The sequence below is a fragment of the Micropterus dolomieu genome, linkage group LG21 (genome assembly GCF_021292245.1).
Source record: "Micropterus dolomieu isolate WLL.071019.BEF.003 ecotype Adirondacks linkage group LG21, ASM2129224v1, whole genome shotgun sequence".
Taxonomy (NCBI): domain Eukaryota; kingdom Metazoa; phylum Chordata; class Actinopteri; order Centrarchiformes; family Centrarchidae; genus Micropterus; species Micropterus dolomieu.
The window spans coordinates 10,675,598-10,694,677 of NC_060170.1; the positions used below are offsets into that span (position 1 = coordinate 10,675,598).

The following is a 19,080-nucleotide window of genomic DNA, read 5'->3' on the forward strand; positions in this document are numbered from 1 at the left end:
CTGCAGTTATCCCACGTAAGAAGATGAGGAGCTGGGCGGTGTCACGTACATCGCAGCTCTCATCCAAAGCCAGAGAAAAACAGTCAAAGTCGTCCGCTCTGTTCTTCAGCTGAAGCTCCAAGTTCCCAGCGATGTCCTCAACCCGCCTCGTTACGGTGCGTCAGGAGAGTGACACGTTCTCAAACGCGGCCTTTTTCTCCGGACATATGAGTGCAACAGAGTCCAATAAGCACTCCTTAATGAACTCGCCGTCAGAAAACGCCTTACTTTTTCTGGCGATTTTGTGAGAAATTACATAACTTGTCCTGACGGCTGCATCTCTTGGGGTGTGAAGTTTGGTAAAAAGGCCTTGTTGGGTTTGCAGTTTTGCTAGCAACGCATCAGACTCCTTTGCGCGCTCTTCGTCAGTCAAATTTCTGTATTTCTCCTCATGCTTGGTGGTGTAGTGTAGATTCAAATTATAATCTTTCAACACAGCGACCTGTGTACCACAAATTAAGCACACAGCATTACCTTTAATTTCTGTAAAGAAATACTTGGCAGTCCATGTCTTGTTGAAAACGCGGCATTCCTTATCAACTTTTCTTTTCTTAGCGTGAGCTGACATCTTGGGGTAATCTGGCTAGCATCACTTGTCCCTGTTCACCTACGCGCGTGTGCGCGGGAGCTGTGCGTACACACGGAAGACACAAACACAAACGTAGCGCTTTCAAAATAAAAGCGCCACAGTTGTATTGCACGCACGACATATATTAGTTTAATTTATGTTGTAATTTATGATTGGCCTCTCGCGGGCCGGACAGGGACGTACAAAGGGCCGAATGTGGCCCGCGGGCCGTAGTTTGCCCAGGTCTGGTGTAGAGGGAGAAGAGCAGTGGGGAGAGCACACACCCCTGGGGGACGCCAGTGCTGATAGTCCGGGTGCTGGATGTGATGTTCCCCTGCCTCACCTACTGACTCCTGTCAGTCAGGAAGTTTGTGATCCACTGACAGGTGGAGGCTGGCACAGTGAGCTGTGTGAGTTTGGTGCTGAGGATGTCGGGGATGATGGTGTTGAACACCGAGATCAAGTCCACGAACAGGATCCTTGTATAAATCCCTGGAGAGTCGAGGTGTTGCAGGATGTAATGCAGTCCTAAGTTGACTGCATCATCCACTGACCTGTTAGCCCGGTAGGCAAACTGCAGGGGGTCCAGCAAGGGGCCTGTAATATCCTTGAGGCAGGCCAACACGAGTCCTTCAAAGGACTTCATGACTACAGGTCTGTCGCCCTGACATCTGTAGTCATTTAGTCCAGAGATGGAGGGTCTTTTGGGGACCAGGATGATTGTGGAGCGTTTGAAGCAGAAGGGAACTTCACACAGCTCCAGTGATCTGCTGAGGATCTGTGTGAAAATGGGGGCCAGCTGGTCTGCACAGATTTTCAGGCAGGATGGAGACACACCTTCGGGGCCAGGAGCCTTCCTGATCTTCTGCCTCTGGAAGAGCTGGCGCACATCCTCATCACAGATCATGAGTGCAGGTGAGGGGTCAGAGAGGGGGGGTGACAGCGTGGCAGTGGGGAAAGGTGATTGTTTGAAGATGGTGTTGGACTGGGGGAGAGGTGTGACTGTAGAAGTTCATGGCTGAGGTTTGTCCTGTTTAGGTCCCCGAGAACAATGAGCACGGAGTCTGGATGTTTTTTCTCCACGTTGGTTATCTGGTCGGCCAGGTGTAGTAACGCCTCACTAACACAGGCCTGAGGTGGAATGTAAACGGTGACCAGAACAAACGAGGAAAACTCCCGCAGTGAATAAAAAGGTTTACAGTTTATGAATAATGTGTCTAATAATAATGACATTAAATCCCGGTAGGTGAAGTGTGCTGTCGGGGATGTGCTCAGTGAGCAAGGCGAGAAACAGAGGGCGGCAGATGTGCAGGTTTTCGAGTTAGTTCTGATGAGGAGCAGCAGTTTGTCCATTTTGTTGGCTAGAGTGCGAACATTCATCAGGTGGATAGAAGGGAGTGCAATGCGAAAACCCCGCTGTCTCAGTTTAGCCAGTGCACCAGCTCTCTTCCCCCTTCGGCGTCTCCGGTATATCCCGTACAGAGCGGCTGCTCCTCTAACTAATAACTCCAGGAAAGTTCCAGGTTCGATAAAGAGTGGTGGAATAGTGTGAGCAGTTGAAAGTTCAATGTTTAAGAGCTCTTAAAAACTTTTGTTTATAAACAAAAACACAAAAAGCACTACGGAGTGTAATCCAGAGGCGTCCGTCTGCGGTGTCATCTTGATGTATGTTGATCATGTTGTCAGTCATTTTATTCATGTATGAATAAGAGTTGAAATTGAAGTATGAAGTATTTTATCTGCGAAGTCATGTCCTGTTGAAAATGCGATATCACAAGACTAAACGAAACAAAATATCAAAGTTTAGGCGTACTGGTTGTTTTTGTTGATATTTCACTTGTAATTAATTAATACTGCGGTAGATTGGGTGTGAGTCAGTGGGCAGGTCTAAGACTTAAAGCCTAAACACAACATTTCAGTTGAACCTTAAACACTTTGACCCTCTCAGGAAATGAACCAGCTTTTGTTTGTGGCCTTCAGGACTGTCTGCATTGTCTGCTGTTTATCACTGTTTGGGCACTTATCTGGCCACCCCACCCAGCCTTTAGGACCACGTTATGTGTGCTATGGTGATATGACCGTTTGCCGTTAGGTAGCAGCAGGTGAACTTTTAATGGGTCGACAAGTGGTTCAGCTTACGTACAGATCAAGTTGTTTTTAAAGAAGTTCACAACACCAACCTCAGATACTAACTAGGGTTGGGGGGGATCGATACACCATAGTATCGTGATATTTTCTTTATTTATCTTTTTTTTTTATACAAATTGTACATGATAATTTTACTTTTTGGTACTAAAATAATACAATCAATTACTTTTTCTGTCCACGAGAAAAAGAGTTTTCCTTTGGGGACACAATTTGAAGAGGTAAATATATCGCAATATTTTTAAAATCGCAATGATCTCGTATTGTGACAAAAGTATCATGATATCGTATCGTGGGTCCTCTGGTGATTCCCACCCCTTATACTAATACTGTGAGACTACAGAAACAATTAGTGGATTCATTGATAAACAGAAAAATCTTTACCAACGAGTAATTAATCACTGGCTTCTTAAAGGAAGATTTGCTGTTTTCTTCTCTTTTATATAATTGTAAACGAAATACCTTTTGGGTTTTGGAATGTCTGTCACAAAATGCACTTTGACAACATCACCTCGGGCTCTGGCCGTTTTTCAGTATTTTCTGTCATTTTGTTGGCTGAACAATTAATCATTTTAAAGAAAAAAATTACTGAAAGATTTAGCAAAAGTTGGAATTGAGCATAAAACTCAAAGTCAGATTGCAATGTGGTTAAAATCTCTGGAAAAAGCTAGCATTGTAAGTGGACTTTTGTTAAAGATAATGGAAATAATCGTTAGTTGCAGCCCTAGAGATAAGACTTTTCTTTTTAAAATATTTTTGCTATTTTCTCATTAACTAATGCAGTTACTTGGAAGTAAAACATGACACATGTTTTATTCTAGTTTTAGTATAGGGTATTTGTTGGAGTTTGAAAATGTGTGTCTGTCACCACTGAAATAGTTTTACCTACTAAATCTGACACCTCATATTTTTCACGAGCTTCTTGGTGCAAACACTGAAAGTCCTGATACAAAACTGCTGTAGCTGAAATCACAGATGTAACGGGATGGCTTAATGAAGATAGTTAATAGAGAATGTAACTACTGAAACTGATGTGAAGCGATCAGCTAGAGAGAAGAAGTATCACTCTGTTAGAAAACACTCCAGTCCACGTGCGATTGTACACTGGTGTTACACAGTGCTCACGAAAGTTTTTTGGCTGAGTATAGACTCTGGCTGCAGAGAGCACTTGAACTAGACGGCAGCCAAGTTTTATTTTGGCCAGCCATCAGCTCACAGAATGAATGTTAATTAGTGACAGCTGATGACGTTTGTCATTTTAACTGGTCAGCGGTGGCTAAAAATGAGAAGCTGCCACCTAAATGTTTTGTAGTCTGCTCTTTGCTAATGAGAAAGAGAGAGGAGAGATAACAGCTCGGGTTAGTGTTGGAGTTTAGTGAATCTATGCGTTATGCAGACCCTGGCGTCAGAATTCACTTATGTGCAGAGAAATGCTGCACTGTAGAGGTGAGCAGCTTTGCAACACTACAAAACACAGCAGAGCTCAATAAAGAAAGGAATCGGTATATGATCGGGTTTATTTCTTTATTTAAACTATTTGTTAACTGATCACTTTGTCATGTGTTATAGCGGATTGGCCTCAGTAACCTTTGTACCCTGCCACACACACATGTTTATTTCACTTTATCCGTGGGGACATCTCATTAAAATAATGAAATCCATAGACCCTTAGCCTAACCTTAACCCGACTTCTAACTAAACTGTAAACTGAACCCTAAAAATTTCTTAACCATAAAAAAGCAGGACGCTACCTGTGGGGACCTCAATTTTTGTCTCAACGGGGACACACGTTCCCATGGAGTAGTGTGCATTCAGGTTAAGTTCCCCACTGGGATATAAGAACATGAAACATACACACAGACATGCATTTGCACAGCTATACATCAGAACTCCATCATTTACTACATTCCTTCCTCGGCCCCTTGTACAGAGCAGACCTGAATTTCCACTCTTTTGTATAATGGGTCTCTCTCTCTCTCTCACTCTTCCCTCCATCTCTACTTATCCTGTTTCTCCATCTCACCTTGTTATTCTGTTTTTTTGTTTTGACTGTCAAGGAAAGATCGGTTGGCTGTCACTCTTGACTGCAACTGTATGCGGTAAAGTACCAATAGCCTTTTACTGGTGCAAGAAAAACTCACAGCTTTGCAGAAAGCGGTTGTGAAACAACGGCTGTGCTCACTTTAGAGCCGGAGGTGTGCCAGTAAAGTGAAAACATGGGAGGACTTGATAAATGAGAATCTTCCAGATTACTGAACCTTTTGCAAACATTGCCCTATCCCTCCTACATTATTCACTAAAAGCTGTTTATGAATAAATTTGAAGCAGGAAATGGGCCATGTAGTTGTGGCCTCATTGCTTTGTTGTATGAATTTTTAAGGGTTCAGGAGTTTTAGCTCTTATCTCCTTCCTGTATTTGCTTAATGGTTTTGGTTCAGTATCTGGTGGAGCTGAATACCTTTTTTCTTTGTCTTTTAACAACATTAATATAAATCTGGCGCACTGATATAACCTTACCCAGAGCTCATATTTTGTAATCAATGTGTGAACGATGGCTCATCACATTTGTGCTACAAAGTCAGATCTGAACACCTAAACTGGAATTTGTCTGCACTTAGTTGAGGAATATGTCATAAGTTTGGCACCCACAACACATCGGTCAGGGTAGGGTTAGCATTTTGTGTGTTAGGAACAGTGATAGAGAAGTGGAGAATATTGATGTAGTATGATTTTTTTTTTTTTAATTTTTTATTGTGGCCTCTCTTCAAGGTCACATCTTTTAAAAAAAAAAGAAATGGCACTTTAATTCTTCATTTGAATGATAGTCAAAGAGATTTTTCATAGCCAAGGAGAGGCTGGTCTGTGAAGAAAGATAAATAAGATTTAGTGTCTTCTTTATGTTGGCATCACGAAGGATTTCTGCTGTTCCTGTCACACAAAATAAGCAACAGTAATGCCTGAAGAGTTAGCAGAACTCGCTGCATCCGCTGAAGTTTGCCAGATTCAACACATTTTTACAGGTGTGTGTGTGTGTGTGTGTGTGTGTGTACACGAATGTTTGACTTGACCCCTCAGGTGTTCTGCCGAGTCACAGAGAGTGAGCTGCCGGACCTCAAGTATAGAGTGCTTTGTTTGTGGGATCCCATAAATATGTAGTAGGACCAGCCCACGCGCACACATTCTGGTCAGCTGACTTCCCTGTCTGTAGTGCTCTGATTTAATTTGTGGAAGATAAAACGTGCATGGTCTGCAACCAACATTTCATTTCCTCTGCTTCACAGCTTAAAAAAAGGCGCTTCTCTTCAAAAGTTTCTTAATCTAAAAGACCATCTTCTACACATGCAGATCATTCTTTTATCTCTTTAAAGGAGTTCAGTGCCAGCTAAGAAAATGTATTCACACTATCGTCTGTTGCTATTTTTAGGCTATAAAGTACATTTATATGCCACATGAAGAACTTTTTTCGGAGCACATTTTTTTTGTAACTTTTGAAGAAAGTCTTTATTATTATTTTGAAAAACAACACACAGATTGATTGATTTGATAAAGATTGGTTGTCTTCTTCAGCAGATGGAGTTGGCACAGTTGTCACTGAATCGCAGATCCATTTGTTTCTCTTCTTCTTGTCCTTCTTGACCTCTGGGAACAGTAGTTGACAAAACAATCTCACCATACTGATAAGAATTATCACTATGTTACACCAAAGTAATCATAATTTGCTGTGCCTGTGTGGACTGACACCAAACTTGGGTGGAGCTGGACAGCACAATCACTCAGCAAGACTCGCACTATCAGCAGCTGGAGATCAGTAGTTTTTCTCTCTGATTCTCTCTGCGTTCTTATCAGCCGCCCGCTGCTTTTCTCTGGCTTCCTGTCTTGCCATTGTAGCTCGAACTGCTGACGGTGCAGCTGCAGCCCCCTCAACTTCAACTTGTATGTTTTGTGTCTGTCACACCAACACTTACAGATCACGTGCCATAATGATAAAAGTCAGCATGAAGAAAGAGCAGCTCAGCAGAAATGACCTGATGTCTCAATCACAAGCACACACGGCTGTCTTGTCCATTTGTTTGAACGGAGGCTATGCTATTCATCATCATGTTGCATAGTAGTGTGTCTAAAATAAACTTCGTAGTGGGATTCCTGACATGTTTAAAAACAATTTTAGATGAGCAGATCTGGCTGGAGGCATTTTAGCTTTAGATGACATTGGCTTATTCGCAACAGGGCTGAGTATTATTAAAAATGTTGGACCCTGATGCCAGTTTGGTATCCAAGTTTTGGTGACGATACTTTCTATGTACTTCTCAACACATATTCTTCAAGAACCTACAAAAAATCTACAACCAACAATCGGAAACTAATATGACGTTCTCAATCAATTGTTTGTTCTAATAAAAAAAAAAAAAAGCTGATTGTGAAAAATACCAATCAAAATGCCCAATGTTTACCAATGATTAGACACTTAATCAATCAGTCTATTAAAAGAAAATGAATTGGCAACTTTTAATAATAATAATAACTTATTAATTGTTATAAAAAGTTGCCAAGCATTCTCTGGTTACAAGATGAGGATTTTCTTCTTTTACTGTAAACTGAATACCTTTTGGTTTTTGGACTGTAGGTCGCACAAAAAAAGCCATTTGAAGACTTCCCTGTGGACTTTGTGAAACTTTGATGGACATTTTATATTATTTGGTGACATTTTATTGACCAAGCGATTAACCAATTAAACAAGAAAATAATCGGCAGATAATGAAAGTAATCTTTACTTGTGTCTCTGGATTGGTGCTGTAATTACTTCCCAGAGTTGTAAAGTACTAAATCAAAGGTGAACAAACTGTAGCACTCTGTCTTGGCGTCTCCTGAACCTTCAAATTTGGACCTTATGGTTTATATTTCATCTCCTCATAGATACTCTTTGGCAGCACGTCCACACACCACCCGCCTCTGCCCTAGCCAAATGCTGTGAGGGTGTTGACATGAGATGCAATGAAGGAGTTTTATGTCTTAAACAATCGGCAATCATTCAAAGTATAGGCTAACCATTTCAGCCATTACTTTACAGCCCTTCTGTCCCTTAGGCTGAAGTTTTAGCCGGAATAACAGGTTAGAGGAGCTTGACCTGTGTGTGTGTGTGTGTGTGTGTGTGTGTGTGTGTGTGTGTGCGCATGCATATTTGCAGCCATGCATTTTTGTTTCGTCCCCTCCTCACGCATGTTTTGCAGTCGGTGCCTATAGTGAGTGCTGCTGATATGTGCCCGGTGGTGTTTTGTGTGTGGGCGGTATGCGCGAGGCATTCCTTTCCCATACAGACTCATCGCTCTCCACCCTGTCCTTTTGTCACCGATGTTTCATGTCAACAAACAGGCCGGCTCGCAGGATGGGGACAGAAGAGCCAGAGGGCAGAGAAGGCAACCTTCTGGGAGTATCTGAACAGTGATGGACTGATTCAGTTCAATTATTGAGAAAATGAAACTGAGGACAGCAAAAACAAATCTAGTGGAACGGACCCAAACGGGACTGTGTGGGGGGGAAAAAAAAAACACGCAACATCACCCAGAAAACTGAACCCTGAATAATTGAGGGGTATGTGGTGGAAAGGTGGTGTTGTTGTTGATAATGTTGCGTAATGTTCAGTCAAAGAAAGAGAAGTTTGGTGTAAGTGTTTCTCGGTTCCTCTTTTGGAAAAGTTTTCTCCTCTCTCTGCACTCACGTTGTTTGCTGTGTCTTAGTTGTTTTTTTTAAAGCACAAAACGCCTGCGATGATCATAAAAGCAGAATAGTTAACGGTCTGTACTTGTATAACACCTTTTTACTTTGTCCGTCCACTCAGAGCGCTTTACGCTACGTCACATTCACACTGATTGAGAGAGGCGCCTGCCATCAGAAACAGAAATACACATTTACAGCAATTTTGCGGTTCACTATCTTGCCCAAGGATACTTCGACATGCAGACTGGTGGAGCCGGGGATAGTACCACCGACCTTCTAATAAGTGGACGCCCGCTCGGCCCCTTGAACGACGGGGTTTGAACCCATAAACTGTTCCACGTTCACCAATTATAAAAGTTAACGGAAGGTGCTAGTAATAATGATGATGACAGTGGTAAGATGGATGGTTGGAGGTAGATAGATAGGCAGACAGATTAAGAGATGAGATGATCAGTTGATTGAAAATTAATCAGCAGCAGTTTTGATATACAGTTAATCTTTTACGTCACTTTATTTCAAGCAAACATGGCAAACTTTTTTCTAGTTCCAGCTTCTCAGTTGTGATGGTTTGTGGCGTATCTTTGTCTTATGATGGTAAACTCAATATCTTTGGACAGGTAGTTAGGCAAGCCTTGGTTATTATTGTCCTGTGACACCAGTGTTAGGGTTGCATCGATAATCGTGACATTGTAGTCCTTTGAATCAGAATCAAATCATTAGGCCTGTGTTGTGACCTAAACACAAGCTAAGTTGGGAGCAGTTAATAAAGGATTAGTAATAAAGGATTACTTTAAAGTTGACCAGTTTTAACATTTTACAAAGTCAAGGAGCACCGACGGCGATCGCTGCCTCTTCAGCTCTCAGCCTGTAGACAGGATGAGCGATGGAGGGATGGTGGGTTTTACCAACAAAATGATGAAGTGACAGCTGTATGTATTTCTGTGTGAGCCTGAGGTGAGCGTGCTGCGCTGAAACACACGTCTCTGAAGAATCAGCAGCGGCAGACACATAGGAGCTGGGTGACTTTGTGGGTTTTTTAATTGTAGACTCAGCTGACACAGGTCAGACACTGAATGCATGAAGCAGCCTGTACTTGGCTGAAGGTCCTTGTGCAGTGTGTGTGTGTGTGTGTGTGTGTGTGTGTGTGTGTGTGTGGGCATGTGCGTGTATGTGCGGATCCAATAGTTGCTCAAGTGACTCTCGAGTAACTGGGTGTAAGTATGTCCCCTGGGGTCCTACTTCCTCTGAAATATTGACTCAGCACCACAGGGAGAGGACTCTCTCTCACACACACACACACACACACACACACATACACACACACACACACAGAGTGCCTTTTCCATTACATGGTGGCTCTATTTTCGTAGCTACAGTGATCTCGTGTGGAATGAACAACGATCAGCAAATGAATGTGCTCGGAGCCTTTCTTACCGTGGGACACTGTTGACTAATGCTTTCCATCCTGGCAAAATTTCACCTTAAAAGGTCCCACGACATTATATCATCCCTCCCTTAAGTGATGTAATTTCTGATGAAACAGGTTTCTGGGGTAGGAGATGACACTTAGAGAGGTTATTCTTATGTGTAAATAAATGGGCTCTGTCAGTTATTAGGAGAAGGACATTCTGATTTGATGGGGTTCAGCAAGAAAGGATTTTTCTTACATTTAAGACGACTGGGGGTTACACTGGCGTATATGATGCAGGCCATAATGGCAGGAAATGCCACTTTTTTTAGTGTCGGCACACATCAGTTCTCCTGAAAATCACCAACTTGATCACATTTACTCCATGAACCTTACATAATATTATTTCTGTCTGTACTGTGCATCTGGTGTGTCAAATGGTGCAATGCTGCATGGCACAGCCTCACTGAAGATCCACTGTTTTCCAGGAAGTACCTATTTTTTCCCATGCAGTCAACTTGCGGACCAGTTAACATGTGTTGCCAACCAGGTGCTACTGCTTGTCACCATGAATAAGGGTCATAGTTAGGGATGTCCCGATTGAGTTTCTTTCTCACTTGCCTATGATGAGATAAAAAAGGAACATAATGCGTCCCATGAGGAAGTTTGTGACAGGGATGTTCAGTAAAGCCTATATAGTAAAATAATTATATCCAAACTAGCAGAAGATGTTGATTACGAATTTGGCTCATTATTTTTTTTATCATTACAAAATACGTGATCCAAATACTGAAGGTCCTAATTCAAAACTATTATTTTGAACATATTAAGTTATTGATATGATATGAAGTTTAACTGGGAGAGCTGATCGATTTATCAGAGGAGACATATCACTCTGTTGGAGTTGTTGGAACTATAAAAACACACTGTTTGTACAGTGGTGTTACAGAGTTTCTTCCGTCACAAATGAGCTTTGGCTGACAGACACACATACTCGACAACAGCCGTTCATCAAATTACTCATGGAGTTAACGTTCGTTAGTGACAGCTGATATGACCTGCCGTTGCCACTTGCCAAAGTGACGGTCAGCAGTGGCTTAAAATGACAACCTGCTACCTGTTTTTCTGTTTGCTAAAAAGAAAGAAAGAGGAGAGATAACAGATTTGTGGGTGTTGGAGTTTCGTGAATCTTGTGTCTTTTGCCAATCTGGTTGTCACCGATGCAGCCAAATACGTTTTGGCATTCCCACGCTCTAATTTTCACTGGCATAACAAATTGATGACACTGTAGAGCCTGTCTGCAGAGCAGCATTGCAACTCTAGCATGCTGAGGTGGACAAAACACAGTACAGTAGTAAAGAAATGATCTGCATTTGATCTGGATTATTTTAACTAATATTTAACCATTAAAATATGTCCTGATACAGATCCTTAGGATTGACTCTGGACCTCTTTAGTCACGATACATAAAATTGTGCTCGAGTTAAAGATCCTGGGTAAATTAATTGAGGATGAAAATAATCTATCAAAATAATCTATCCTAATACTGTGATGAGAACTGTTTAGACTGTTTGTTTCTTAGCCAATGATGAATGTCCAGCCTTGCTGCTTCCTCTCGAGACTTGAGCGTCCAGACTAAATATACAGTACATCACCCACCCACCCTGACATCTCATGTCCTGACATCACAGTAAAGCCGGCCTTGTGGAAAACAGATTCCTTAAAGTCCCTCAGCTCTATTCATGTAGTAAAACCAAGCAAGGTCAAAGCTGAGAATGTGTGGAGTGTGTTTGTGTCATTGCGCCAGCAGCGCCCACTTTGCCTGGACATGCAGGCGGACATCAAGGACACAAAAACACAAAGACAAAACACTTCACATTTTCTTTAATTGCTGGTCATATAAGCTCTTTGTAAATCCTACTCTACTCTTTTTGGAAAGAGGGACAGTTGATGGGCCGTTCGGATTTCACGCTTCTTCCCGCTTGTTGTATCCTTTGTAACGACCTGAGCTTGTGGTTTTGGGGAGACTGAGAATAACAAGTGTCTGCGTAGCACAACAGATGCTTATCAGATGCTGTTTTGACTGGCCGCTCTTCCTATATTTAGGAAACAAATTGTCTCCCTTGCCCTCAGCCTGCTGTTCAAATCCAGTCTTTTAATGGTGAGTGCGCCAGAGGGTAGTTTAGACCAGTGGCTTGCATGTGTGTCCCCATATACAGTATGTGCTGTTTATCTGTGCAGGGGGAGGAAATTATTCACCTGGGACGAAACTCCACCAAATATCCTCTTGAGTGCTTCTCTCTGGCAGAGTCATTAATAATTCAGAGCATCGTTGGGGCCAGCTCTGCACTTGTTTGGACAAGAGTCTGCAGCCGGCCACCGTCAGTCTGCACTTTGGACAGTTTGTCATGTGAAGAGTTCAGCAGGGTTTGTGTCTTTGTGTTCATGTGTGTTTTTTGTGTTGTAAAGCAACGCTCATGGCCAAAGTCCGGACCCAACCCCAGCTGTGACGACTTGTGCACATTAACAAACTATTTGTGGTGCAAGCAGAAGGAGTGGACATGGGTTAATGTTAGAACAGACCTGCCATCGTATAGGAATCCATCAGGATACTTGAATTGTTTGTCATGGTGTAGGGACTCGGCCAGGTGGCTCTATCCAAGAACCAAGACATGAAGAAAATTCAATACAAATGTACCACAATAACTATATATAGATGGCAAAGAGGCGGTAGACAAGGCTATTTTGACTACCATCAGGGCTTTGTTGTATGCTGTTTTATTTTGAAGTAATGTGTAGACAGCACTCAAGAAGACCCAAGGCAAGCTTTTACCGCACATACCAACATGAGCAAGACTTGACTTTAATGTTGATGTTTTGATTTTCCCTTTGTCGTCTGGCTCCAATTTGATCCCTTTATGTTAGGATTAGTGGTGGCTCAGTGTTGGTGCCATTGGAGGTGAAATTTACCACAAGTCAAATCAAACCACCCAGCTTCTCCTGCATCTTTATCTGTTTAAAGAACGAAACCCTGTAGAACCACATGAAAGGAAACAGGAATTAATTGAATGTGGTAGTGACACAGCAGCAAACAGTTTTCTTCTGATTGCATTTCCCGAAATCGTGAGACAACAAGCATCTATAACAACTGGTTATTCTTGGTTTTAGTTCACAGTATTGTTAGTATTAGAACAGAGATATAACATTTGAAGATCTGCTCCGTGGTTTTCTTTGTCTACACTGAATGTTTCTCACCCAGTTGTACTGTATTTGTCCTTAAGGTCTTACAAATACAGCTGAATATTTATTTGCAAGTTGCGAATGCTGCATTGTAGAAGCAATTACAGTTTTGTTTATTCTGCGATGTTATGTTGAGCTATGCTGCTAAATGTTATGGGTAATCAATCCAGAAATAGTTTATGGCTAAAATAACCAGGAAGAAATGCATATTTTTGGTTACTTAAGTGAAAAAATCAAGGGATTTCATTGTGTTGAATCAAAAATCAACAGAATCTAAGTTTTGTTAAAGGAGTGCGATTATTCGCACATCACGTGGGTGCAACAATATTTACAAAGCAGCATCGGTGAAAAAAAGTGACGCCTGCACACTGACTCGGAGCCACAAAATATATTCAATGCTTTGATCAAATTTAATCAGCTCTGCTCATTCATTTGCAGCATTTCCCATATTAATAATAAAGTTGGTTACCACAGAATTAACGGAAATGACAAAATTAGTCATATTGTCTAATGGGTCTGCATTGATTACATCTGCCTGTACTTGTCTCCTTTTTATTGATAGTTTTATCGCTCATTACTGCCACCAACAGTTGCAGCTGTTGTCCAGCTGTACATTAGTCTCTTCTACACATCACATCGCCCCCACGCTCATGGTGTTGATATGTGTACGTGGTAGAAATAAACATATGAATTCCTTAATAATTAACTGGTTGTTAATACACATTGTCTAGATCACAACATCTAGAAGAATAATCAGGGCAAACATTTTGGCTGAAAATCCCACTAATGATTCTCTTTGTTCCACTTAGGAAAATCCCACCTGGCCATCGTCCAGAAGGTGAACAACGAGGGGGAGGGAGATCCTTTCTACGAGGTGCTGGGGTTGGTCACACTTGAAGACGTAATCGAAGAGATAATTAAATGTGAGATTCTGGATGAATCGGACCTTTACAGTGAGTTCCCTTTACATTTGTTTATCCATTGACTTACCTCTAAGCTTGTCTTTACTGTCAGTGCACATAAATCATAAATAGAATTTAAATCTATTTATTATTTATTGTTTAGATATAATTAATATCTACATTGTTGTTGTTCTAGCTATGAGATGGTTTTAGAGGCGGGTTTTTAGAGATATATTTAGACATCGGTATAGGTTTACAAGATTAAGCAGTAAGTGGCTCCTCCTGTCGTAGCTTACAGAACAGCTACAATGACTTTTACCTTTTGATCTTTTAAGTGTACATTTTTAAATAAATAACGTTGTCTGCTCTGTGTGTGTGTGTGTGTGTGTGTGTGTGTGTGTGTGTTTGTGTGTCACCTCTCAGCTGATAACCGCAACAGGAAAAAGGTGGCGCCCAATAAGAATAAGAGAGACTTCTCCGCCTTCAAACACGAGAGTGAATCAAAAGTGAAGGTCTCTCCTCAGCTGCTGCTGGCCGCCCATCGCTTCCTGGCTACAGGTGGGAAATGCACCGATGCATGCATGCACACGCAGACAAACACAGTCACTCATCACAATGTTACTACAGCACTGCCAGTAGATCATGTAGAACTACATGGGAACATATGTCTTGGATATGTAGCCACAACATTTTATCCTCAGGATGTGATGGATTCTGTCATCTTGCCACCTGACAAGCAAGGCAGGTCCATACATGCAGGGTGGTGGTTTAAATGTGTTTATTTACTTGGACGATCTATTTAAGATCCGAGCAGTATGCCTGCCAGTGCTTACCGCCACAAGAAGACTCTGGACGTTGGCCAGCTGGATGTGATGTCTTGTCACTGAGAACATGTTGCAATGTGTAGCGAGTGATAGCTGATGTGCTCTGCCAGAAGCAGTTAGCGTTAGCTGCTGCTAGCGTGACGTAGCACGTCTCTCAGAGCGGCTGTGGTGCAGGAGCATGCCAGAGTCTGCCTCTGCAGAGATAACGACCGTGTCTGCTGACTCAGAGTGTTGCTTTCATGTTTCTTTCTTGATTCATTAACACTAGAATTGGATATTTCATTTTTCTAAAAGTTCTGTTTTCATTCTAGGAATTTTCTCTGATTCTTTTCCTTTATTTTGTTCTTGTTCCCAGCTTGTTATTGTTACCCAGCTCTTTTTAGTGTCCCATCTGCATTGCCATTGATATGTGACAAGGGATATCCAGAGTATCACTGATCTTTGAGAGATGTATTTCAGAGAAAGGGAAAGTAAGGGAACATCAGGAAATCTTACAAGTGCATTATGACACCATAATGTAATGCTTCATTACATAATTTGAGGTATGTGTTTTGTAACAGCAAGCGCCTTCAGTCTGCAGATTTGTTTTACATTAACAAATCAGGAAGATATGAAATTTATAGGTTGTGAAAGTGTTCTGACTAGAAAATCATTAAAACGTCATGGGTACACTTCTTCAGAGCCACAACAGATGTTTTTTCTTTCTTTCTTTCTTTTTTTTTTGTTGAGTAAACCAGATGAACTTGTCGACTTAATATATAAACCAAAGTAAAAGGAGTTTGTTTGGCTTTTAGATGAAGCCAACATTGCTCATATATTCCTCACCTCTCTCTGTGTATTGCTTTACTTTATCTTTGTTCTTAGTTTGGGTGGGGTCAAAGGTTGAGCTGTGATTGCAACATCCTATCCTGTGGCAGAAACAGAAATGCCTGTAAACCAAAAAACTGTTGTTTTTTTCAACACGGACAATGCACGTCAGTCAACATGACTGTAAATGTGCTAGTGTTAGCCAGAAGCCCTATTTTTTCAGGGCTGTAACTAATGATTATTTTCATTATTGATTAATATTCCCATTATTTTTTGTATATGAAAAAAATTGGTCCATTGTAAATGAGTGAGCAAAATGTTGGCTCTGGAAATATAGTGAAGAAATTCAGATGGCTACCAAAAGTCCAAAATCCAAAGATAATTAATGTACAATGATGTAAAACAGAGAAAAACAGCAAATCAATCATGATTTTTGTTTGAAAAATGACTGCAACTTTTTGTTGATTATTTTTCAGTCAGCTAATTAATAATCGAGAATTTGTTTCAGCTTTACAATTTCTCATTCAGACATTATTTACTTTATTAAAATAACATAAATAGAAACAAGAGCCCACTTTTTTAGATATAACAAGCAAAAGAAAGAAATACTAATGAAACAAAGGCGACAAACGGACAAAGATAAGAACCAAATAAAAAAGATAAACCAAAGTACAATATATACAGTATAAGTATGGGGAAAACAATCGATCCACTGTAAACATATAAAGTTAAGACATGCTACTCAGATTAGAATTTAATACAGGAGTATTACACTTAAAAATCTGTTGTAAATGATTTGAGGTTAAGATGTTTTCTCCCTGTTGAAAGATACTTGACCCTCCCTTGGACAACCAGGGCCTGTTACAGAAATGCACACAATTAGGTGAAAAATGGCGCTATAATTTCCCTCAGCCGCTCGCCCTGACTTGTTTTGTCTGACCAACAGTACAAAACTCAAAGACATTCACTTTACTGTCATGTATAACAAAGAAAAGCATCAACTCATCACATGTGAGAAGCTGTAACAAGCAAATGTTTGACATTTTAGCTTTAAAAATGTAATTCTTTTATCACCAAAATAGCTGCCGATAAACTTTATTTAAAGCGACTAATTGATTATTTGACAAATCCTGACGAAGAGCTGATCTTCATTTAAATGCATTTGGAAGCTCTAATTGATAGTAATCCATTCTCCATTTATGTCACTTAAACATGAAATGCTTAATGCACTTTTTCATTTTACTTGATACATGATTCTCGTAATCCTTTCTCAGTTTGTCAAAGCAAAATTCATGGCTATAAATATGTTACGCTTCTTATAGGATCACCTGTTTCAGATGTTTGTCATGTTGCTGCAGACAAAAGCATGAATCATTTAATAAGCACCTGTATCAGTGATGTCAGCAGACTGGTTTACAGTAAAACTCTCTTTACATCTCTTCCTGCAGAGGTGAGCTTGTTCAGCCAGTCTCAGATCTCAGATAAGGTGCTGCTGCGGATCCTGCGCCATCCCGATGTGATCCAGGAGATCAAGTTCAACGAAAGCGAAAAGCGCTCGCCCCATCACTACGTCTACCAGAGGGGCAAGCCCGTCGACTACTTCGTTCTCATCCTGCAGGTACACAGTAATTTAAGGAAGAGGGGGGGGTGAGGCGTGACTTGGGTCTGTGACCGCTTGTTGCCTCAGTGTGGGACGTAATAGCAGGTCTGAATGCAAAAGCAGGAACTGCTCACTCTGCGGTCTGATCTCCAAAAGCAGATTGAAAGGCTCTTTTTAAAATATTTTCTCATCACATACTTCCAAACAGACTCCCACACACTCATCCATACACCAACACATGTGCAACGCAGGAGAATATCTAGTGTTATTTCAACTCTCACATAACCCTCACATAACCCGCTGCAGCAGGTTGACATTTGTGGTTTTGAGTGAAATATAATGATAATAACTGTTGGACAGATTATCATTTATGTTCCCTTCTGGAAGAATTTTTGTGACCGTTTACTTTTTAATCCTGCGCCATCATCACTGTATGGCCAAATACCACAGTCAGTCATCAGTCTCAGCTGTACTTTGTGTTTATGCTAATTAGCGAGTGTTAGCATGTTAACACACTTAACTAAGATAGTGAATGCACATAACCTGCTTAACATTATCATTCTGAGCGTATTAGCATTGGCACATGATTTCCAAAAACACAATTACATAAGAAACATAACAGCAGATTATCAGGGCCTAATTTAAATAATAACATGCTTTACCATGCCTGATGTCTAATTACCTTTAAAGAGCAGGTACATACGTAACAGCCCTCTAACCATGATGAACACATCCTGCCCTCTAAATGTCATACTCCTGTTGCTTTAGCTTGGAGATAAGCTGTGCAGCTAGGATTATGAGACTGCCCACCTTCCACACACACTCTTCCTCTTTCTTTCTTTGACCCTCCTCCTCCTCTTCCTCTCTCCACCTGTCAAGTCATCCCCCCACCAAGTGCTTCTGGGGCTTAGCGGCATTGAGCGGTCTGTCTTTTTGTTAAACGCGTCTAAGCTACACCGTGTGACAGATGGCAGTAGGCGTCGAGACACAGCGACGACCCAACAGGGGTCCGAAACTGTTGATAAAGTGCGTGTGTTGGTGTTTGCCTGGGTTTGTGTTTTTATTATTATTATGATTATTCAAAATCAAGCTGAGTCACTGAACAAGAGCTGATTAACAAAAACGTAAATTATCTTCCAAGAGGCTTACTGTTAACTGGCAATAAGTCATGGGGTTTAAAATCTGATGTGATAAAAGGTAGTTTCAGTATTCTCTCGAGGCTTTAAATGGCTGTTTAAAAGCTGGTCAGCTACAATCACAATGCTTTATGTTTGTAAGTTATCCTGATTTGAGACAGAAGTTGGAGTTCACTAGTAGTATTTTGAAGAAAGCGTGGGTACAAAATTTTGGAAAGCCCTGAAAAACAACAAAAATAAAGTTTTAGAAAAAAATTGCCTTTAAGAAATAATTAAAATCAAACTAAACTCCTAGGGCTGGATTTACTAACATCCCAAATAAAGAGTACTACATTGCAGGTGTATTCTAAAATATTGCACGTGCAATTTTAGTACCTGTTGTTATGGGGGATTTACTAAGAATTGCGTAGATGACCACAGGAGCAAACACAGTGGAGGTGGCAGTATTTAAATGAGGCTTTTGCGTGTTTTAATGGTTTCCGGGAGGGAAAGAAGCCACAGCTTAAAAACCTTGGTTTGTTTCGTTCAGTGTGTCCTGAGTATGTAGAAATGGTACCAGCACACCTGAAAAACTGCTTTGGAAAACCCCAGCAGAAACAGATACAGTATGCTGGAATGACCCAGACGCGAGGAAATGCCAGCAGATCGTGCTTCATCCTGCCAAAGGGAACGATCACCAACTGTCCTCACCGTGAT

The 19,080-nt window shown here is 41.1% G+C and overlaps 1 protein-coding gene across 3 annotated transcripts in view; it reads left to right on the forward strand.

The window, feature by feature from the left end:
* Positions 1-19,080, forward strand: part of LOC123960119 (metal transporter CNNM4-like) — a 52,516-nt gene that overhangs the window by 9,463 nt on the left and 23,973 nt on the right. For all 3 annotated transcript variants that reach the window (XR_006822446.1, XM_046034668.1, XM_046034669.1), the window contains exons 2-4: positions 13,925-14,068; positions 14,441-14,575; positions 17,097-17,266. Coding sequence is in view for 2 of the 3 variants with exons in the window: in XM_046034668.1 (XP_045890624.1) it covers positions 13,925-14,068; positions 14,441-14,575; positions 17,097-17,266 (449 nt within the window). In the remaining variant the exon portion in view is untranslated. The remainder of the gene's footprint in view (positions 1-13,924; positions 14,069-14,440; positions 14,576-17,096; positions 17,267-19,080) is intronic.